Genomic DNA, 23,979 nt, shown 5'->3' with positions numbered 1-23,979 from the left:
GGGCATTTCTTAACAAATTTTTTTAATTCCTTTTTATTCCTCATTCCCTATGATGTTTTTACGATGAGCCACAATATTTCTCTCTATTTTTTTCTTCCTGTAGACGTGAGTTGGTCTGCAAGGGTTAAACAAAACTTAACCTCTACCTGAGATGTGCTGCCCTCCAGGGCTATTGTTTGGTTAAATGTGCTGATCATTTGTTTGGCTTTTGACAGCTTTGCATGTTAGAAGCACTGGACAATGTTTTTGTTTGTTTGTTTGTTTGTTTGTTTCTTGTCACTAATTTCTGCCCTTAACTTTTTAACATCTTGGAACAGGGCCAGGAGTTCAGAGACTTGCTGCTGACCTTGGTATGACAAGCATTTTATGTAGTACACTGGCTCCAAAACACTACTGCGGTGGTATCTAGTTGTTGATATTTACATTTTTCTAACTAATTAATTAGTGAATGTAGGTATGTGCATGTTACAGCACACATATGGATGCTGGAAGACAACTCTTGGGAGTCTGCTTTCTCCTGCAACCTTGTAAGAACTTAGATTGCCTCTGCACAAGTGATTCTTACCCCCCTGAACCACCTCACAGACCCAGTATAAGGTCCACAAATGTTGCCTTCCCCTAACTGTGATTTCCTCTCCGATCCACTGGTAACAATATGGTTGGAAGCTCCCCAAGTGTACACTGGTACTCTGCTGCATTGCTAAGGAGTATTAAGAGGTGGGACCTAATGAAAAGGTCAAGACAAGAGGGCTTGGCTCCCCAACAGGCTAATGAGGTTATCCCAAGGGCAACTGCCATGGAAGCGTGCTCTGTGCTCCCCACTGTCTGTGCAATGTCCTCTGCTGCAAGGGAGCAGGAACCTCAGCAGAGGGCAAACCTAGCGCTTTGATACTGGATTTCTTTCTCCACCTTCACAACAATGTGAAACCACATATAATTTCTTTTATAAATTAGCCAGTTTGTGGTATGTTGTCACGGCATCAGAAAGCAGACTAAGACAAGTTATGATAAAAATACATTGCTTTGTTTCCAAGTACTTGAAGACAGTGTACTCATCTGATGCTCAAATGTTCCAACAACACAATCTGCTTATTTCAACCCTTTAATGTCTGCTGCATTTATCTTATCGTCTAACCCAGGAGTTGGCCTACATAGCAACAGGCTCCTGGTCCTGTGAATTCGAACGGGTGATGTAGGCTAACCCAGGAGTTGGCCTACATAGCAACAGGCTCCTGGTCCTGTGAATTCGAACAGGTGATGTAGTCTAACCCAGGAGTTGGCCTACATAGCAACAGGCTCCCGCTCCTTTGAATTCGAACAGGTGATGTAGTCTAACCCAGGAGTTGGCCTACATAGCAACAGGCTCCCGGTCCTGTGAATTCGAACAGGTGATATAGTCTAACCCAGGAGTTGGCCTACATAGCAACAGGCTCCTGTCCTGTGAATTTGAACAGGTGATGTAGTCTGCAGGTACTCTATGCGGTAACACCTACGAGATAAAAATGCCAAAGTGTCTTATTCCAAACGATATTCCTACCTATGCTTCCATCCCTGTTTTACCCATGACTACGGGTTTTGCTCGGCATCTTCCCTTAGTTCTGCCACCTTGCATTCATGGTGTGTGTGCTCACACTCTTGGCACTCAGGAGCACGGCTTTGCTCCGACTGAGCCAGCTCCTACATCCTAAACCTCTCCATCCCTCTCAGTACTCTCTGCCTTTCACTTAACTCTGCTAATTTTGTCACATCAGGGCTCTTTGTGTCAGTCTCTGTATGCCATTTCTTATCAACCTGACCCCGTTTCTCACGTGTTAACACCATGTAGCCATGCTTCATTTAATCCAGCCTGTCAGCACCTCAGCGGGATAGTCCGCTCACCTACATTCAACGTAAATGGTGTCTCTCTCGTTTGTTCCCTGCTACTATGCTCTCCACTTTTAATATTTTTACTAAGTGTGTGTGTGTGTGTGTGCATGTGTACATGTGTGTGAGTGTATGTGTGTGCATGTGAGTGTGTATGTGTGTGTGCGTGCACATGTGCATGTGTGTGCATGCGTGCGTGTGCGTGACTGGGCAGGGGACCGCCTTGCTGTAGAGCTTGTGGACGTTGTGCAGTTAGTTGTTTTCTTTTATGTGCACCTGGCTCTGGGGTCGAACTCGGACCCCTCTCCCCCCCCACAGGCTGATGTCTTCGCCTGCTGAGCCATCTCAGAGGCCCCTTATTCCTCTCTTTCGGATGGACCAAATAGTTGTTATTTCACTAGAACTTTTTAAATGTCCCTTTTTTGTTTGTTTGTTTGTTTTTTTGTTTTTTGAGACAAGGTTTCTCTGTCTTGCAAGGCTGTCCTGGACTCACTTTGTAGACCAAGCTGGCCTTGAACTCACAGTTCTGCCTGCCTCTGTCTCGCCTAGCTAAATTTTACCTTTTCATCTTTTTGCTAGTTGCTCAATTGAATACATTATACAAAATTACCAGTATATTTCTCGTACTTTTGCTACACCCAAGGCAGCAAATTCACCACACAGTATTTATTGCTCACCTGGGCTCTCTGCTCAATATTCTGCTTTGATGAGAGTTATAAATGCCACAAAACATCATCTTTTTTTTTTTTTTTTGGAGAGAGGACACTTTAATTTGTAGGTTAAATCTCTAGACTTCACTCCTTCCTTGGTCCTTTTACATGGGTCATTTTTCTTCCATGAAGCCTTTCCCTTGGGAACTGATGAAGCACAGCTCTGGTTTCAATCAGTCCCTTCCAGGTTGCCCATAGCTTTGGCCTCAAAGATCTTGACTTCCCTTTCATTTATGAAAGGTATTTTCAGTTGGAAAACAACTTCCAGACAGGCTTTTTAAAAATTCTTTATTTTATTTTAATTTTTTTTCCAGCAATCCAAAAATGTTATTCCACTGGCTTCTGGCTTCATTAACTTTGTGTGAGAGTTGGCTGTCAGTCTTATTGTGACTCCTTCAAGGACATTCGCCCACTCTCTTCCCTAACTGCTTTCAGACTTTTTCCTTCTTTATTTTGGAAATCTTGATTCGTAATTCGATGAGTCACAGTTTTTCACCAGCTATGGGAATATCTTGGCTTTTTCCCCCCTTAAATATTTATTGTTCTCTTTCTCTTCACTCCTCACCTGGGGGTCCAACTTCATAGACATCAGAACCTTCATCTGTGTCCCACGTGCTTTGTTTGCTCTGTTTGATATCTGTCTCTCTATCGTCCAGTATGGAAACGGTCTATAAATCTGTGTCTTAGTTTCCTGTCTGTTGCTGTGATAAAGACCATGACCAAAGGCAGCTTATGGAGGAAACGGTTTATTGGGCTTATGTATCCCAGGTCCAGTCCATTGAGGGGAGTCAAGGCAGGAACTCAAGTAAGAGGGATGATGGTTACTAGCTTGCTCTGCTTTCTTTCTTACATGCCTCCAGTGAGCCACCTCCCCAGGGCTAGCACTGCCCACAGTGAGCCACCTCCCCAGGGCTAGCACTGCCTCCAGTGAGCCACCTCCCCGGGGCTAGCACTGCCTCCAGTGAGCCACCTCCCCGGGGCTAGCACTGCCTCCAGTGAGCCACCTCCCCGGGGCTAGCACTGCCTCCAGTGAGCCACCTCCCCGGGGCTAGCACTGCCCACGGTGAGCTGGCTCTGTCCACATCAATTATCAATTAGAAGTACGTCCCACAGGCTTGTCCACAGACCAATCTGATGGGGTGTTCTCCTAATTGACGAAGCCCCTGACCAACACAACTTGTTTCTGGCATTTCTTTCATCCTAACATCTGATGCATGCTGTCTAGTTCTGGACCCCACCCCCACCCCACCCCCACCCCACCCCCCCATCTAATTAACTTCCAAATTCAGACACAATCCTAGATTATCCATCTTTTGTGTGTGTGCGACCAATTATCTGCTGAGTTCGCTATCTTTTCATTCATATCTGTTCTCCTTGACATATGTATTTAATTACATTCATAATTTGTTGGTGAATATTACTCACAAAGGCCCCAAGTGACTGGGTGAATTTTACCTTGTCTGTGGAAAGAACCAAGAGAAAAGCATTTGGGACACAGTGCTAATGGTTGCTATAAGCACCAACTTTCTAATTCCAAACATTTGTGGCTTTCCTTACTGTACCGAAACCTCTAATTTGAGCTAATGTATCATGAAACTTAATAGTGTACATGCGTGCATGCATGTGTGTTTGTATGAACATGTGTGGTGTGTATGTAGGCATTTTTGTGGTGTGTGCAAACGTGTGTGTGTAGGTCTGTGTATATTTCCTTGTGCAGTGCTGGGACTTGAACTCACGGCCTCACGGATGGTAAGCATTCACTACCACTACCCTACATCCGCACTCTCCTTTTTCATTTATAGATTTTGAAACTAGGAAACCTGATTTTCTTTTCTACTGTTTGAGTAGGACATCAATATGGGACAATTCAATATAAGTTGCCAAATGAAAGGACTGAAAATTGAATTCTAAAGTATATACACACGTAATACATGGCTTAAGATGGAGCTATATAGTTTATGAAACTATCGGAAAGCTAACATACATGTAATCTCCATCCCCAAAACCAAGAAATAAATTGCATAGGTCTCTCCCAAGCTTTCTCACAACCAATAGTCCCCCTTTCTCACCAAAAAATGACCTTCACCCTGAATTCTAACACCCTGTAGAGTTTTGCCTGCTCACCTTCAAACAAGTGGAATCACAGTAAACATGCTTTTGTGTCTGGTGGCTGTTTCTTCTCTTCTTTTTCATTTTTTTTTCTTTTGTGGGGGTGGTGATGGTATTGAATATTGAATGACACATGATTATCAGGCATTTTAGCCACTACACTTAGTCCCCTCCCCACTGGGCTACAGGCCCCACCCCGTCTTTTTCATTACAAGGCAGGTTTTGAGCTCACACTATAGTCTGGGCACATGGCGAAGTTGCTATTCTCCTACCTCGTGCTCCCAGTGGCTGGGATTACAGACAGACCTGTTCTAGCAGTCTAGCTGCTTTCATTCGCAGTGTGTGTGTGTGTGTGTGTGTGTGTGTGTGTGTGTGTGGTGTTCCTCACGCTGCAGTCTGTAACTGCAGCTGATTTGTCATCTCCTGTGGTACTCCATGAAGGCATGAGAGTATCCTCTCCCATTCTGCACTTACTGGACTTTTTTCCACTTTTAATTTATGCGCAGGAGTGCATTGCCTACAGGGATTTATGTGCGCTATGACTATGGCGGTCAGAAGAGGGCGCCAGATTCTGCCGGAACTGCAGTTACTGGTTGTAGTCCCCCCCTCCCCCCCATTGAAATGCTGGGAACCGAACTCTGGTCCTCATCAAGCGCTCTTAAGCAGTGAGCCATCTCTCCAGCTCCGGAAGAAACTTTGATGATGGTGTACAACTCTTGTACAATCCTCAGGTGCATATATATATATATATATATGTATATATATATATATATATACATACATACATACATACATACATACACACACACACACACACATACATATACATACCTCTTTGAAATGGTTAGAAACCAGTCTTTTAATACACGGATACTACCAAACAATTTTCCAGGAAGATAAAATGCACGGACAGTTCTCATCTGCTTTAACATCTAAACACAGGCCAAGTATTTCAAATGGAACAGTCATGCTTGAGCTGGGGAGCGCAGTGAATGCAAAAACGCAATGGGCAAAATAAAGTAAAAGACTGATCTTTTAAATACTTAAGACATGTAAATAGTATTTTGGATACAGAGTGGAAAAGACTGTTAAAATAAAATATCACTTGCTTCTTGTCACCCTACTTACCATATGTACTAGAAAATTTATTCAAGTTATACAGCTTACACTACAGGTCTTTGGCTAACACTGCTATACCTCACACAGCAGAATCTTGGAAAAGACACAGCACAATGCACCTGCAGAGCGAGGCTGTGCACCTTGTGCACCTTACTGCCCTTGAAATTAAAAATGCAACCTGCCCCCGCCCAGCCCCGTGGTCACCACCGACGAGGCTGACTCACCCATGTCCAGGGCCTGCTGGCACCTGAGCAGCGCGGCCTCAGGCTGCTGCTGGCGCTGCAGTCCCCGCGCCTGGCACGCCAGCCTGCGCAAGCGACACTCTGCGGGGAAGCACCTCTCCAGCAGCCCGCTCAGCACCACGTTCACGCGCCGGGCCTGAGCGCGCGCCGGCACCAGCTCCACGCAGCGCTTGCACACCGTGAGCCCGCTGGCCAGCGTCACCGGCTTGTAGAGCAGCCGCCCGCAGCGGGGACAGCCCAGCAGGTCGCGGGGCGCCATGGCCACCACCGGGGCCCCAGATGCGCAGCCGGGCCTGGCTACCGCAGGCGGCCGTTTCTCGCGCAGGCCCAGGGCGCGCGCCAGGCCGCTCGCCAGCTCGGCCAGCTCCTCCGGCTGCAGGGGGCCGAGCAGCGCGGCCCCCCGGAACGCGCCGATGGCCTCGGGCAGGCGGCCGGCGCGGGCCAGCGCGTCCCCCAGCTGCAGGCACAGGCCGCGCTCCGGCTGCGCCAGGCCGGCCAGCAGCGAGCGGAAGAGTTCGGCCGCCTCCTCGTAGTCGCCGGCGAGGAAGGCCGCGGCGCCGGGCCCCTGGCGCTCAGCCGAGGGCTCTTCGAGGCTGCAGCGCACGCCCTGCGGGTCGGGAGCTTGGGGCGCCGGCTCGGGGCTCATCGCGTGGAGCTGAGGGATGCTCGGCTGCAGGAGCTCGGCCTCCGCCTTTGCCTTCAGCCACACGCGTCAGCAGATCTGGGCGCTCCGAGCCGCGGTGACCACGCGCGAAGGGCCCGGAGGAGGCGCGGCGCAGCGCACGCGGCCCAGCCCCGACTCACGCGAGGCGCCGTGCGCGCCCCAGTGGCTCACGTCAGCCAAGTGGCCGTGGGAGCGTGGCGACCCCCCTCTCAGCGCCGGCGTCCTGGCTGAACCTTTTCCAGCTCCCGGCGGGCGGCCCCCGCGCCTGTGCGCGCGCAGCCGCTTCCCGCTGCCTGCCGCGGTTGCTGCGGGTGATGAAGTGTCCCAGGATGCTCGCGGCGCTGCATCCAGTTCTGCATCTCGGTACCTGGCGGTTCCCCCAAGGCCCGGATGCCTAGACGACCCTAGGCTTCTAGAAGCCAAATAAGCAGTTTCCAAGCCCCTCATTCATCCCTAGGAGAATAAGATTCTACAGAAGAGACCCTGGGCCCTCTGGTGACACTGGCATGCAGACAATGAAGATTAATTAATACGTACATATAAATTAGGCATACATTAAACGTCTTGAAAATACCAATGAAACTACAGTAATAGGAAGCAGATAGGAGGAGGTCATGTGGGGCTGGGATAAGAGCATGCATATAAAATCATATGAGGAAATCCTTAGGGGTGATATCGAGACTTTGATGATAGTCTTGATAATAGCTAGGTGAACAGTCAGACAAGGTAACCAAGGAAACTGCAGCCCTGTTCCCTGAAGGTTGGAAATCCCCTCTGTAGTTAAACACTCTTGAAACTTCAAATGGTTTGTCCCCGTTTAACTGAAATACCAAGGCACGGGGTCATCTCCCACACACGAGTGCACTAACGGATTATAAGAAAACGTATAAGTTAAAAATTCAAAAAGAGGAAAGCAATGCTATCGTCTTCTTTGCGGATTTAAAAAAAAAATAAAAAGGCAGGGAAAGCAGGACCTCCTCGGGCCCAGCCAGGTTTTGTTAGAGCAAAAGCAAGCACACACCTCTAAGCCCAGAAAGAAGCAATCTCCCTAGTGGAGAGGGCATCTGGACTCTAGAGTTGGAGTGTGTCCGGCAAGGCCAAAAAGCATTGGTGCCTATGGGTGGGGTGGGTCTTCTTCCCTCAAAACTGCCTCATTCCGGTTACTGCATGGGACTGGATAATCCAGACAAAGGAAGGGAAGCCGACTGATTTCTGCCACTGGAGACCCCTGATGCGAGGTTTGACTGTCTTGGGAGGGGAGAAGGATCATTAACTTTACCATATGGAATATTCAAGTGAAAAGTATATTAATCTACTGTCATGGTTGCCATTCTCAAGGAAACAATCTGATAGGAGGACTGTTAAACAGGGTTTGTTAGGCTGGCTTGTGGCATGCGATCTGCGTGGCTGTCTCCTGCCTCGAGATGGAGAGGCCCTGGGACTCTGCAGCTTATCACCCCACGAGGCCGGAGGTCTCTGCAGTCCCAGGCAGGCTGGCGTCCTAGAAGGCTTCTGATCTTCAGTCTACACAGGAATCCCAAAGCACTTGGCTCTAATGCCAGCAAAGGAGCTTGGACAAGCCTACCAGTGAGAGTCAGGGCAAGCAGGCAAAAAGCAAAGCTTCCTTCTTCTGTGCTCTTTTACACAGGCTGCCAGCCAGAAGTGTGGCCCAGATTTAGGGTGAGTCTTTCTGATCAAATAATTTAATTAAGAAAACTCCCTCACAGGAGGGCCCAGGAGCTTGAGCTTTGGTTAATTCCAGATACAGTCAGGTGGACAACCAATATAGTCAAGTTGTCTGTCTGTCTGTCTGTCGACTGTCAGGCTCTTAGTCCCTCAGAAGCATATAGAATGTAAATAATAGCAGATTAAAGCTAGGGTAACAGTTGCATCAATGGACGATTAAATGAATTTTAAGATAGAAAAAAATGATTGGTGATAGGGTCCCTCCTAATGACCAAAATGCTCATGACCATGACTTGAGATTCTAAGCAGATGTACAGACAGTGTAAGAGCCTTCATATATGTTAAGAAAAGAGAGCTCATGAAATGACTTAGCTAAGAATTAATGAGGAAGGATGAAAGTTTACTTTTTTATAAGGATGATTTTGGCTTTTTGAAAAGGCCTTTGAGCTGGGCGTGATGGCGCACGCCTTTAATCCCAGCACTCGGGAGGCAGAGGCAGGTGGATCACTGTGAGTTCGACGCCAGCCTGGTCTACAGAGTGAGTCCAGGACAGCCAAAGCTACACAGAGAAACCCTGTCTTGAAAAACTAAAACAAAACAAAACTATGCAGAGGGTGAAGGTGCTTGTGCACACAGCGCGGCACTACAGAAGCCAAGAGAGTTACACATCTTTCAGATGAAGGAGATGAGCTAGATTCTGCCCAGTTCTCCTAGAATTTATGTTTGCTTATTGCAGACCCATTCCCACAAATCTTGAGCATTGCATCCTTATGAATGACGTCACTTGTGCTTGACAGCAGCCTCAGTGTCTTCTGTTATCTTAGGGTCAGGCCAATCCTGACGCCCACAGACATTATGTTTATCTCAGTCAAGTTTCCTAGACCCTAACTCTCAGGTACCATCTCTGAGTCAACAGTCATCATCTTTGTGAAAGAAGCCAGATGAGCTGTGTAGAGAATTTCAGTGTAAGCATGCCTTAAATTCTCGTGCACGTGACACTGAGTTGTTATCTGAAAACTTCTCTCCAACATCGTGCTGTGCTTAAACATGGCTGGCATAAATGATCTCGGTCAGACTCTAGAAGTCCTGGCCAGCACCAGTCCCAAAATTGTGCTGAGCCAAGTTTCATCCTTACCTCACCCTGATTAGCTTCCTTGCCTGCCTTAAGGCCTGAAGGGACCAGGCCACAGTACGAGAGAGGACTTGAAGAATACATGTCATTGGTCCATCTTGCAGCTTCAGAAACTCATGGCCCCACCTACTTCTCAGCCTCCCTGAACTTTTCAACAAGCCGACTGCATATTATTCATCTGGTAATGACTTGGGGTGCATCTCCCAGAGAGTGAGGAATTCCTTTAAAAAAAAAAGATTGCTGTACTTGCATTAATTAACTAGAGTCACTTGCAAACATCAAATGCTTAATTTATGAGTCTATGATTGTCATTTCACTGAGAATAAGCATGAAATCTGACACTGAAGTACACAGCCTCCTATAAAGTAACACTTAGAAAAATGTTACCACACACACAGACATACAGCTATACATACACACAAAAACACACACATACAGACGCAAAGACAGACACACATAGACACAGGCACACACAGAAAGACAGACACAGACAGGTGTACAGAGACAAACATACACACACATAGACACAGGCACACACACACAAATACACACACAGACACACACAGGTGCATACAGACAGACACACACACAAATACACACAGACATACATACACATACAGGTCCACACACATACACACATACACATTGTTAGTGGAAGATAGTATCAAAGTTTTGTGTTTAATGGGTTGAAGTTGAGATATATAGACAAGGAAAGTCACCTTTCCCTTCAGGTGTGACTTCTGGAGGGCATGGCTGTGAGTATGCAGGTCATTATTAATGGAGCACAAAGCATTGAGGATCTGACTAGGACTGAGGTGTCTTAGTTGCTGTTCCTCTTGCTGTGATAAAAGACCCCCAACAAAAGCAACACAAGGGAGAAAGGCTTCGTTTTGGCTCACAGGTCCCAGGCATTGTCTGACCTATTGCAGCAGGTTGTCCTTAAGTGACAGGTTCCTGACAGAGTGGACCAGGGGGGTGGGAAAGGTAAACATGACAAAGCTGGACCTAGAAGCCTTGCACAAGCTTGGTCTTACACTGAGTACACTTCCTCCAGGGAAGAAATGGAAGAGCCAGCAGCCTCTGTCCTATAGCAGGAGGAAGTCAGCAGGAGGCTAATCAAGCAGTGCTGTGAGAAGGGAACACTCTCCAGGGCATTACAGACCAAGCACACGGTGGCCTTGGGGCTGCTAACTGAGTTAGGTCTCAGGATCCAAAGCCAACGTGGCTTCAAGGCCCCACCAGGCCATTGCTGGCTCTGCCAAGCTTGTTCCTAGTGCTGAAAAGGAGCGATGTTTTTTTTTCTCTATACATCAGGGGCTGCGGGAAAGCCTAGGGCCAGCCTGTCCCTCAGCAGCTCCCCATCATGGCGGGGAATCAGGGCAACATGACCATGAGCAGACACCTAGCCAGTCATACAGTGTCCTTAGTCATGAAGCAGGGAGTGGTGGATGCTGATGCTCAACTCACTCATTCTCTATTCAGCCCAGATTCCCAGCCTGCAGAATGAGGCATCCCATAATTACATCTCTCACCCCAGCGAACCTCATCCCGAGGATTCCGTGCAGAGATGCCCAGGCTTTTCTCCTAAGGATACTAGACCAATGTCTTAGACTGCTTTCTAGTGCTGTGATAGACGTCCTGACCTAAAGCAGCTTGGGGAGGAAAGGGTTTATTTCCACTTAAGGCTTACAGTCCACTCACATGATGGGAAGTCAGGGCAGGAACTCAAGGCCCGAGGAGTCTAGAGCCAGGAGGAGCCTGGAAGCAGCAGGAGCCAGGAGACAGGAGAGGTCTAGAGAGAGAGGAAGAGTCTGGAGCCAGAAGGAACCTGGAGGCAGGAGGGGGTCTGGAGGCAGAAGGAGACTGAGAGGAGACAGAGAGAGAGAGAGAGAGAGGGGGGGGGGAGAGTGAGGGACAGAGAATTAGAGAGAGAGGGAGAAGGAGAGAGAGGGAGTGAGTGACAGAGGGGGGAGAGAGAGAGAAGAGAGAAAGGCAGAGGGAGGGAAAGTGGAGAGAGAGAGGGAGAGAGGGAGAGGGACAGGAGAGAGAGTGGGGGGCAGAGAGAGGTAGAGAGAGGGAGATTGAGAGAGAGGGGGACACGGAGAATGGGAGAGAAAGAAAGGGAAAGAGAAAGGGACAAGGAGAGAGAGATGGAGAGAGGGAGAGAGAAGAGAGAGGGGGAGGGAGAGGTGGAGAGGCAGAGGGAGAGGAAGAGAGTGAGAGAGAGAAAGGAGAATGAGAGGGAGAGTGAGAGAGAGGGAGAGAGAGAGGAGGAGGGAGAGGAGGGGGCCTTGAGGCAGGAGGAGCCCAGAGGCCAGAGCTCATGCAGAATGAAGGCAGGGAGGCCTGCTGTTTACTGGCTCGCTCAGTTTAGTTTCCAAGACCCCCTGTCCAGGGTTCTTACACACAAGTCATTGATGAGGAAAATGCCGCACAGACTTACATACAAGCCAATCCGATGCTGACATTTTCTGAGTTCAGGATCCCTCTTCCCAAACGACTGTAGTTTGTATCAAGTGGCAAAAACAAACACAAAAAGCAAGCAAGCAAACAAAATAACCAGCAGGACAACTGACTGATTTTTATAGAACAATATATTAAGTACTGCTTGCTTCAATTGGGAAAGGCATTCTAAATCAATACCCCCAAAGTGACTGAAAATCTTCTGAAATTTCCTGAAAATATAAGCACTTTTAATTCCTTTTATTGTTTCCACGCTCCGCATATTATTAAAACAGAATATCAATCCGAGAGACGGTCTCTTTCAAGTGGCATCAACGACAGTCTTATAGCTAGGCTAGACTGATAGCAAGCTAATACCCACTCTAAGGACTGCGTGTAAAGCTGTAGTCGTGAGCTGGAGAGGTGGCTCAGAGGATAAGCGCACTGTCTGTTCTTCCAAAGGTCCTGAATTCAATTCCCAGAAACCACATGGTGGCTCACAACCATCTGTAATGAGATCTGGTGCCCTCTTCTGGTGTGCCAGTGTACACGAAGGCAGAACGCTGTATACATAAATAAGTAAATCTTTTTTTTTTAAGCTGTAGTTGTGCCAGTGAGCAGAATTACCACAGGCTTGCAGACAGCCTGGCCTACACAGTTATCCCCTCAAATAAACAATAAACAAACAAGCAAGCAGATAAATGAAAAGCAAGCCAAGATAAAGAAAACAAACTACTTCAGCTATTGTGGCAATCTGAAAACCCCCTAAGATAAATGTGGCGGCTGTTCTATGTCCTTCCGGCCTCTTTCAACTCTCCACGAGATGCTCCGTCACTAACTCGTGCCATACTCTTTCCCCAAGTCCTTTGGTCCGGCGAGCTTGGCTAAATCGCTCAGGCTGAACCTTGTTAGAGAGGAGAGCAGGGAGCTAGCTCCTGAGTGTACCTCCCGCAGCTCCCAGGCTTGTGACTTCATCTGCTCAGTGTCTGTATGCGGAATGGAGAGCTGCCTAAGTGCCTCTTCTTCCTGTCATCAAACGCCAAGTATTGACATCTGCTCTCTGAGGGCTCTAGAATCCTCACCTGTGGTGGCTTATGATAGTTAATAGGGCTAAATTCTCTAGGAAGACATTAATATCTTTTTTTTTTTTTTTTTGGAGACAGGGTTTCTCTGTGTAACCTTGACTATCCTGAACTTTCTTTGCAGACCAGGCTGGCCTCGAACTCACAGCAATCTGCCTGCCTCTGCCTCCCCAGTGCTGAGATTAAAGGCGTGTGCCACCACTGCACGGCAAATAGCTTAAATATAAAGTCAGTTGACCCAAATGAATGTGTTCTGTGTATATTTAGAAAGCCATGCGGCCTGGCTGCCATCATTCACACTCCTTACTTCAGCCACCTGTAAAATACACTTTGGAGCTACTGTGTCTACATAGTCTTGTCTCATTTATAAAACAAAAGAAAACAAAAGCTCAACTAAAGTAAGGCCAAAGTCTCAGGATTGTGGGGCCAGTCTATACCGGTAGAAGTTAAACATCCCTTTACTCTTGTGTGATCCAGTCAAGTCTGGGGGCTGAAATCGGAACAAATCAACACCCTAAGCTACTTGAATAGCTCAAAAATATAGATGAGATGACCAATGTGCCACCTGTACAGCTGCCCTTCTAAGGAGCAACTGGAGGGTGGCTTATGTTGCCACTGTCTCTTGTGTTCTCACTAACTGCCTTGTGCACACGCTGTTTTTGGTTCCTATTTCTCTTGTGAACCTGAGAGTCTGCATAGTGTCAGGCCCCAAAGGCTCTTAGAAAAGAGGTTGGCTTGTACTTCCTGCCTAATCAACCTGTGCAGGATGTGCAGGTCTCTTTGCTACCAAACCCCACCAAACTCAGTTGATTCCAGAACCAGACAGTACATGCACGCACATCCACACACGAACTCACATATGGGCACGCAAATACACAAAGACCTGTGCCTTGGACTTCAAAGCCTAGCTGGTGGCAAGGAAATGGATGTGTTAACCAGATGTGTTATTTCCCAGTGACACACAGACTTCAGCTTGGCTCCGCATTATCTCCAGTGTTTAACAGCATAAACTAGCCACACAAGCATCAGATCCACCATGCTCAGGACTGGGGAGGGGCACTGCTTCCCACGGAACAGACCAAAGAGCCCACTGCCAACGTCGATTGGTGATACGGGCCTGTTAGCTATTTTCACACCCTGACTGTAAGCAGCTGAGCACCCAGACCAGGCTGAGACTTCAGACATGAATGTTCAGACACCCCAGTGGGATACCATGGCACCTGTGTCAGCATTTTACACATCTGCAGTGCTCGTACCTTAAGCACAACCTGTGTGCCCACACAATGAGGTTCAGGCAGTGCCTAGACATTTCCTTTTCAATGAAAAGATCAAAGGACCACCCACGCCATCCCCCTCCCCACTGTCTTCCATACTTTTCTCACGTGATAGTTTGAATCATAAATGTCCCCGAAGGCTCACATGCTAAAGGCTTGGCTGCCATCTGAGGGATTTTGGGGGACGTAACTGGACCCTGAGGGCTCTGAAGGATTCATAATTTGATGGTGTTGATGGAAACTAGAAGCCTTCTTAGGGAGAGTGGGTGTCAGGTTATTCTGTCAACCTGATAGGGCTGAGATTCACCATGCAAACATGATTCTGTGCATGTCAGTGGAGGAGTCTCTAAGTCGGTTAAGAGATATGGGGAAACCCACAATAATTGTGGGCGGCTCCATTGTGTGAGCTGGGGTCCTGGACTGGAGAGGAGGAGACAGTCCCTGAGCACCAGCATTCATTTCCTTCTGCTTCCGGTACACAGGTGAAAAAGTGATCAGATGCTTCGAACTCCTGCCTCCACAACTGTCTTCGCTATGGTTTCTGTGCCCTGATGAAACTCCTTGGCCAAAAGCAATGTGGGGAGGGAAGGACTTATGTCACATAATGGTTTATCATCAAAAGTAGTGAGGGCAGAAAGCTAACAGGAGGTGGGAGCTGATGTAGAGGCCATGGAGGGGTGCTACTTACTGGCTTACTTACTGAACCCGGGACCACCAGCCCAAGGGTGGCCCCACCCACAATGGGGTGGGGCCTCCCTGTCGAATCACTAATTAAGAAAATGCCCTATAGGCTTGCCTACAGTCTAATCTTATGTACGAATTTTCTCATCTGCGGCTCCCTCCTCTCAGATGACTCTAGCCCTGTCAAGATGACGTAAAACAAGGCAGCACACTGACCCTTTGTCAACTCGACACATAAACACATCACTTTTTAGTCTTTTCTTTTCTCGTTTGTCCCCAAAAGAGCATATCGATATTAATATCACAATATAAAAACACAAATAAAAAGGGAATAATTAATTTTTTAAAAAAATCCAATTAAATGTAAAATTCTCAGAGTCTTTACAAATTTAAACACATTAAAAGTTCACTATGTAAAAAAATAATATCTCTTTTAAAAGTTCAAAATACCCATACAACTCAATATAATACAAAGTTTACTTATAATATCTTGAAAATGGTATTGTAGTCTGTTTAAGATAGTTAAGTAATACAAGTTTATTGTTAGTTGATCAAGTCATAGTCATGTCAATTACTAGTCTATTTTTATCACAAGAATATACACAACTAGATTTAACAGATAGATATGATTCTATAGATCTATAAGGTAAAATAGTTGGAGAAGGTCTTCAAGGTCTTTAAGGATTCTTTGACAATAAGACAGGTTAACTCCTGGCAACACTCAGCCAACTTCAAAGAAGATGATGAGTGTGACAGGCTTTACCCTTGGGGCAAGCCATGAATACCTTGTGACAGACTGTTTAGAGCCTTCCTGGGCTTGGAATTCAGAAAGCTGACCTGGGAACCCCACCGTGGCTATTGTTTTCCTAATTGACCCTCGAAGGGAGAAGGAGACCGCCCTTTGCTTGTGACTGGAAAGGTGGAGAAAAGAAAAACAACAGGTGAAGGCGAGCAGGGCGCGCAGAGAGAGGAAGGGACTGGACCAGCTCGCAGGACAGAGACACCTAAGGACCCGTCCTGCGGAACGGATTCCAGAAGGTTTACTCTTCTGTCCCTTTAACTTTTTTTTTCCTTCTTGTATATGATAGTTGGGTTGTATAATAAAGTTTAATTGTTAATAAGCAGAGCCAACAGATGAGCATCAAAGAACTTCCTTATGGAGATGGGTTCAAATGTGGCAAACCAGCCACTGGGGAAAATGTCCTCATTTCTACCACAGACAGAATTCTGCCTAAAAATGGGTCAGTTTAGATGCTGGCAGAGTCACCCGTAAAACCCTGCCAAGACACAGTAAGCAAGTCCTCATAAGTTCCTGCCTCACAAATACATCTGTCAGATATATTGGGCTTGAAGGATGAAGATGATGCTCCAATGTTATAGAGAATTTTGGGTGACTGTTCAGGCAGCAAACTGTCTCTGTCATTTTTTTTTTTTTCATTTTGGAAGCTGCTCACCTGCATTTCTGGTTTACTCAGGTAACTAAGTTTTATTCCTTCTCAAGTCTCTGATGGGGTTGAAGACCAGATAGTTTAGTCTTACAATTAAGCTTAGTTGTTTAGGGGTTAAGATGTTTTTATGTCTAGATAGATGTTTTCAGTTGATAGAGATGAGATATGATAGCTATTGATTTACATTTGGATTTTTATTTTTATTTTTTGGTTTTTCGAGACAGGGTTTCTCTGTGTAGCCTTGGCTGTCCTGGAATTGCTTTGTAGACCAGGTTGGCCTCGAACTCACAGAGATCTGCCTGCTTCTGCCTCCCGAGTCCTGGGATTAAAGGGATGTGCCACCACACCCAGCTACATTTAGATTTTTAGACTCCAAGATAGGAAAGATGCTTTCTTCAAGGTTGCCAAATACAAATATCCAAAACACTATGAATGCAACATTTATATAATTCCTGATTGTTTTGTGGTTCTTCTTGGTATATGTAGTTTATTTTATTTATGTCTAATAATATAAATGTATATGTAAAAATATAATAAAAATAGGGAAAAGTCAAAACAAAAATAAAAGTTAAGTTAAATGCTTTCTTGCCACAAGAGGAAAGAACCAGGGAACAGTCACAATTTGAACGAAGCAAAACCAAACTCCAACTGTGTAAACAACACTGTCTAATATCTAAGATTCACTCTTAATCTTTCGAGGTGCTCCAAAGAGCTTGGGGTCACTTCTCCAGCTCTGCCATCTGCAGCATATACAGCTTGTCTCCTAGGCTCTGGCAGGCTCCACCTCACTGAGTCTTTGCCATGCTCCACCCCCACCCTCACACCAAGAGTCCTCCCCATGCCCCACCCCCACCTTCACACCAAGAGTCCTCCCTATGCTCCACCCCCACCTTCACACCAAGAGTCCTCCCTATGCTCCACCCCTACCCTTACACCAAGAGTCCTCCCCATGCCCCACCTTCACACCAAGAGTCCTCCCTATGCTCCACCCCTATCCTCACACCAAGAGTCCTCCCCATGCCCCACCCCCACCTTCACACCAAGAGTCCTCCCTATGCTCCACCCCCACCCTCACACCAAGAGTCCTCCTATGCTCCACCCCTACCCTCACACCAAGAGTCCTCCCCATGCCCCACCCCCACCTTCACACCAAGAGTCTTCCCCATGCCCCACCCCCACCCTTACACCAAGAGTCCTCCCCATGCCCCACCCCCACCCCTACATCTGGGAAGGGACCTAGTTCAGTCCCTAGCAGCAGCCATGGGCTTCCTTGGGTCGGCCTGCCTTCCAGAGTTCGGACTGGGTCTTCTCTTGCGCCTTTTTGTTTGTGATGCTGGCCAGAGCCCAAGAATTCCTTTCCATTTCCTAACTCACACGCCCTCACTCTTCCTCTAAGGCTCCCGCCCTGGCACACAGATCCTGACTGTGCTGACCTCGGCTGCCGACCTGAAGCGGCATGGCTTCCTTCCCTCTTGTCTTCATTCTCTGCTCTCCTTCTCCGCAACCGTGAGGGTCCCAGCTTGCCTGCCGGGGCTTTGCTCTTGAACTCTCCGAAGCTGCACTCAGGCTCTGTGTGTCCTTTGTCCTCAAGCTTCTGTTTGTGTCTATCCTTAGATTCTCCTGTTATCAAAACCAAGAACCCAAGAGTGGAGCCGACTCCCCGGGTATCATACGGTGGCTCAGTCGGGACTCCCCAGGATTTCCAGCAACGCTTTTTTCCGTGTCTCTTCTTTAATGAAAATCAGACCTGTTTTCCGGCACCCATAGACAGCGGCAGAAGTGTGGGCCGGGTCATGACTGCACCTGTTACTACGCAACTAGAGGCGCTGACGGAGGAGCAGTGGCTACCCGACCTCCTGGCCTGTTTTCAGGATCAGAAGAAACAGTAAGCATGGGATGCTCTGTGAAGTGTAACGGGCCAGGTAGAAGAGGCATCATTTTTACGGTGGCCAAGATGCTGCCATGTTCGTGTATCATCAGGTCGTACCATGAGGATGGCAGTGGCTAGCAAAGTGGCAACTCCATATATGCCATCCGGATAGAGTTGTGGATGAGCGCCAGGAGGTGAGTCTGCAGGAGCCCTCATCTTGTTAATGGGACCCTTGGGGGCCACTTCAATGGCTTCTACTAAATGTCACTTTTGTGCTCTGTTGGAGGTCATGTGTGAGGTGTTGGCTATTGTAAGTTTCTACAGGGCTGGGTGGTGCCGTCCCAGCCCCTCCTCAAACAGCCCAGGCTGCTTCCTTTTAACTGCCCTTTAGTCATTCTTTTGACTTTCCCCCCCAGCCAGCTGGCTTTCCTTTTCTGTACTGTGACACTTAGAAATCCATTGTAATTAACTTCCGCCTAATTATCAACCCAATTAGGAGCCTCTTCCCAGGCTCCTTTTGTACCTGTCATGGTTAATTTATGTCTTAGTTCATTTTCTACCGCTATAATTAAACGCCTGTAAACGGGTAGTAGTTTGTAAAGAACTGAGGTTTATCAGGCTAACAGCTATGGAAGCTGAGAAGTCCGGGAGCACAGCACCGACAGAAGGGTGAGTCTGCATTTGTGTGACAGACAGCAAGGCCAGAAGGATTTTTTTTTTTGAGACAGGGTTTCTCTGTGTAGTCCTGGCTGTTCTAGACTCACTCGTAAACCAGGCTGGTCTTGAACTCACAGAGATCCGCCTACCTCTGCCTCCCAAGTGCTGGGATTAAAGGTGTGCGCCACCACGCCCAGCAGCCAGAAGGATCTTTAGGAACCCTGATGGCTGAAGAGAGCCAGGAGACCTAAGTTTGCATTCTAGTTCTTCCTTAACACGCGGCAACTTCAAAGCTTTAAACTTCTAACCATCTTTGATAAGACAAAGCTCATAAAACGCATCTCGAGGGAGTCTTCTGAGAACCAGCCAGGGTTCCTGCATAGCCTCCTCCTCGCCTGATGCCTGACTCAGGGCATGGGGTGTTGGTCATTTCTTCATTTTCTCAACCCAAGGTGATGGCCAGGCTGCAGCTTCAGCTGCACCTGGGGATGCACGAGCTGCTGGGGGTGAGAAGGCTGGAGGAGCCAACTGCCCTTCATGTGCAAAACAACTTCCTCCTCCAGACGGAAGCCCTACCAGGACCTTTGAGTAGTGCTTTGCTGCATGAGCCCAAACCTGCGAACCCGACTCAACTCTTGCACTGGCCTAAAAGATGCAAGGCAAATGTGAAATCAACCCATCAACAATTCCTAAAGGTGTGGCACTGCCCAAGTCTCACTCCCACCACCTCTGTGTCTATATGGGACTGCCCATCTATCTGTGTGTGTGTGTGTGTGTGTGTGTGTGTGTGTGTGTGTGTGTACTTTTGCTTGATGTCTAGATCCTTCTTATAGTTGTGTCATGGCGGCTCCACCTACTTATTTATTTACTTATTTTTTCTTTTTTTCTTTTTTTTATTTTTAAATATATTTTATTAATTTATTCATATTACATCTCAATTGGCTCCACCTATTTAAAAGTAACTCAGCGGAATGAGGCAATAGAGGTCAGCAACAGAGTGCTTGTGTAGCCTGTGCCAAGTCGTGGGTTCAGTCCTTATCACTATGATCTCACACAGAAGCCAGCACATAACCTATGGTAAGTTGTGACAGAAACACAGAGAGGAAAAGAAAGTGCAATCAGGTAAATTAAATGGACAGGTGATTCATATTTTCAGTGTGATGAGTCAACTGGCAGGGAGGAAGATTAGAAGAAAACGATCAAGATCAGTTTGTATCACATACAAAAAAAAAAACAAAAACAAAAACAAAAATAAACAAAAGTAAATCTACTGGTTGGGCCAAACGAGATTCAGCCCTGAGGTATGTAACCCAGGAGCGTGAACTAAGGGCCAGGACACGCGAGAATGAGGCCCTGAAGAACGTGAAGGGCTTCTCACGCTGGATTGTGGATCCGGTGAGATGTTCTAAGAATGAAGATCTGTGAAGAGATACACTTGATGGCAATGCAATCAAAACCATCCAGCCACACCGAAGACTCTGATAAAAGGTTTCCCAGCATGCCTTGAAACAAATACGCCTATCTACCCACATGTGATGACTGACAAGTTTGTATTCCTTTATAATGTTATTTTTAACTACTTAAAGAAAAAAAAAAGATTTGGGCCTGAGACAAAGGAGCGCCGCTGCCTCTGCCGCTGCGACGGTCCGGGCCACGGTCGCCCAGGGACTTTGAATATGTCGGGGATTGCCCTCAGCCGACTTGCGACTTGCGCAGGAAAGGAAAGCTTGGAGGAAGGACCACCCCTTTGGCTTTGTGGCTGTCCCAACAAAGAACCCTGATGGCACGATGAACCTGATTAATTGGGAGTGCGCTATCCCTGGAAAGAAGGGGACTCCATGGGAGGGAGGCTTGTTCAAGCTACGGATGCTTTTCAAAGATGACTATCCGTCCTCGCCACCAAAATGTAAATTTGAGCCACCACTGTTTCATCCAAATGTGTACCCGTCTGGCACAGTGTGCCTGTCCATCCTGGAGGAAGACAAGGACTGGAGGCCAGCGATCACGATGAAACAGATCTTATTATGAATACAAAAACTTCTAAATGAACCAAATATTCAAGACCCAGCTCAAGCAGAGGCCTACACAATTTACTGCCAAAACAGAGTGGAATATGAGAAAAGGGTTCGAGCACAAGCGAAGAAGTTGGCCCCCTCATAAGCAGCGGCCATGTGGCTCCATGACGAGGAAGGGATTGGCTTCGCAAGAACTTGTTTACAACCTTTTGCAGATCTAAGTCGCTCCGTACAGTTACTAGTCGCCTGGGAGGGATGAGCAGGCGCCATTTTCCATTTCCGCCATTGGCATATACAGTCTCAATTCGCTGAATTGCCCCGGTTTTTCATACAGGGTCTCTTCCTTCAGTCTTTTGTATTTTTGATTGTTATATAAAACTTGCTTTTATTTCAATATTGATGTCAGTATTTCAACTGCTGTAAAATGATAAACTTTTGTACTTGGTAAGCCCCTAGGAGCTAGTTTCTTTGCGCTCGGATGCAGGCATGCTTCCCACTGGTCAGAGCTCTGGCCTCCAGCTGACTGTATGACAGAACCACACTGTCCCTCCCTCCCGGCCCTCATCCTTCTCAGAAACCTGGGCTGTTGCTTATGAGCCTCAGATCCAAAGTTGGCCAGCATCTCCTCCATTCCGCACCACTTCCTTTGTGTTTATATGGCGTTTTGTCTGTGTTGCTGTTTAGAGTAAATAAACTGTTTATATATAAAAAAAATAGATTTGGTTTTATTTATATTTACACGCACGTGTGTATGTCTCTATGTGTATATGCCACATGTAAATGAGTGTCTGTGAGAGCCAGAAGAGGGAATCAGATCCCCTGGAGCTTACAGGAAGTTACAGGTGGTGCTGCCTGACCTGGGGTCAAGAACTGAACTCAGGTCCGCCGGAAACACAGCAACTGCTCTTAAGCACGGAGCCATCTCTTCGCCCTCACCTGTATATTTTTAACATTATTTTTCTCTTCTAAACTCATTGCTTTAAAACAAAATTGGAAGGGAGAAATTTCCAAGAGAAAAAGAAACACGTATTGAGAGGCCAAGTAAGGGATAACTCATAGAGAAAGGAGGAGGGGACGAGGGGGAGAAAGAGAAAGGGGCTCTGTGAGGGACAGGAGTGTTTCCCTCTATTTCAGATAAAGGGAAAGGCTACAGGGGTCATCAGGAGCCACAGCCGCAGTGGGAAGCGGCGTTGTGACGCCACCAGGAAAAGCATGCATTATCTATTGTCGTGGCTGACAGCAGGATTAGATAGAGATTCAGGAAGAGTACAAGTTCCGAGTCTATAGAAGCTTCTAGAAGTTGCTGCCATGTCCCCTGTGTTCTGCAGTCTGTTGGGCTCAGTGGGAGATGATGCCGAGAGGCCACTGGAATATCTCACTTCGCCTATAAGCTACTTCGCACTGCCGTGAAACTTTGGTCCTTCATCCTTTGGTCCTTATATTTGAAACAACTTTCCTCAAATATAAAGAAGATAGACAAATGAGGTCTGAAGGCTGAGTTCTCTTTCATGGGGCTAGAGATATAGCTGCACTGGGGTGGGTTGTCATGGCAACCCCTGGGTTCCATGGCAAGGAGTGCACAAAGAATGCCAAAGAAGTCAAGTCTCTCTTTAACAAAACAATCACATTTGGGCTCCAGGGAGGTCAACTAGGAATAGAAACAGCACCTCTGAGGGGCCAGAGATATAAGACAGATATTACGTAATGGAAAGAGAACCAACTTAGCAACGAGGCATAATGACCCAAAGTGTACACGAACCCAACAAGAGAACCTTGAAATAACTGAGACAAAAATTTAGAAGGCTAAAACTGAAAAAAGCAACAAAACAAAATGAAAGCAGAGAAATCTCTTCTGTTTGGGGGATTTTTAACATGTTTTTCAGAACCTGCTAGAATTGCTAGACTTATAAAAAATTAACAAGGATATAAACGTGCACGTCACAACCAAGCAACCTGGTTGGGATGGCATAGGCAGAACACAAACAGCAGCCGAGCATCACCTTCCAGCAACCGTGAACATGCACCAAGACAGGCCATATCCCAAGTCTCAGAACAAACTGGAATGCAATTTAAGTTACTTTGAACCTCACAGAGAACATTCTGTCTCCATAAAAGAGTCTCTAGGAAAACTGCCTTAGGAAAAGAAAGAGACCAAAAAGTTTCTGAACATGAGAAATAAAATGATCCATAGGTAAAATAAGACAGCCCAAACAAAATTCATAGCACAGATGTAGACTGCATGTAAATTATAACATGTACTGGGGGTTATAACATGAGTGTAAATAAAGCACGTGTACAGGGAGAGCAGAACCGAGGGGAACTCTTATGGCATTGAATGATTAAACCTGAAAAGGGTGGAAGTCTCAAATCAACCATCTAAGTTCTTATATCAAAAAAACAAAAAAGAAAGAAAGAAAAAAGAAAAGAAAAAGAAAGATTCTGCAGAAGTAAAAAAATAAAGATCAGAGGAGAGAATAAAATTAAAAATTGGACACCAATAGACAAAAATCAATGAACAAATCCTGTCTTTTAAAAATAATTGCCTACATTAATTAAGGCCTCACATCACTGGTAATCAAAGCACAGAACAAAGGGATGACCAATATCAAGAATAAAATAAGGCCCACCACCATATGCCCTCCGTCCACACAGAGAATATGATAGCAGAAAAAGTAATCATAGCCAGGACTTTAAATTTTTATTTCCTTTGTAACAATGATGAGAAAATTGGGCAAAAAAAAATCACAACCAATTTTTCAGAACATTGAAATAACCAAGGCTTGCAATAATTTAGAGAATGCTTATTCTGCAAAAAGACAGAGTCTTAGTAAAGTCACTGACCTTTGTGGCATTTTTATCTCTGTCCCTGTCCCTTCACTCCGGTTGAGCCCACGATCACAGTGAAATTCAACATCTAGAAGTCACAAAGAAGGTGAAAAGGGATTGCAGCTCATTCAAAACTTATTTCCAGGTAATGGTCATGAT

General features: G+C 46.6%; 1 protein-coding gene and 1 pseudogene across 3 annotated transcripts in view; one reads left to right on the top strand and one right to left on the bottom strand.

Annotated features, from left to right (window-relative positions):
* LONRF2 (LON peptidase N-terminal domain and ring finger 2) overlaps nucleotides 1–6,814 on the bottom strand; it is a 39,300-nt gene extending 32,486 nt beyond the window's left edge. For both annotated transcript variants that reach the window (XM_084754124.1, XM_084754125.1), the window contains exon 1: nucleotides 6,026–6,814. In XM_084754124.1, coding sequence (XP_084610250.1) covers nucleotides 6,026–6,689 — 664 coding nt within the window. In that variant the 5' untranslated portion in view covers nucleotides 6,690–6,814. The remainder of the gene's footprint in view (nucleotides 1–6,025) is intronic.
* Nucleotides 6,815–19,434: 12,620 nt separating this feature from the next.
* LOC311581797 (SUMO-conjugating enzyme UBC9-like) lies at nucleotides 19,435–21,708 on the top strand (annotated as a pseudogene). Its single transcript has 3 exons — nucleotides 19,435–19,485; nucleotides 20,294–20,374; nucleotides 20,566–21,708. The product of its transcript is annotated as an SUMO-conjugating enzyme UBC9-like (transcript).
* Nucleotides 21,709–23,979: the final 2,271 nt, after the last annotated feature.

The sequence above is a fragment of the Acomys minous genome (assembly GCF_964271855.1).
Source record: "Acomys minous genome assembly, chromosome: 13".
NCBI classification, from domain to species: domain Eukaryota; kingdom Metazoa; phylum Chordata; class Mammalia; order Rodentia; family Muridae; genus Acomys; species Acomys minous.
This window is presented reverse-complemented; position numbering and strand designations above follow the sequence as displayed.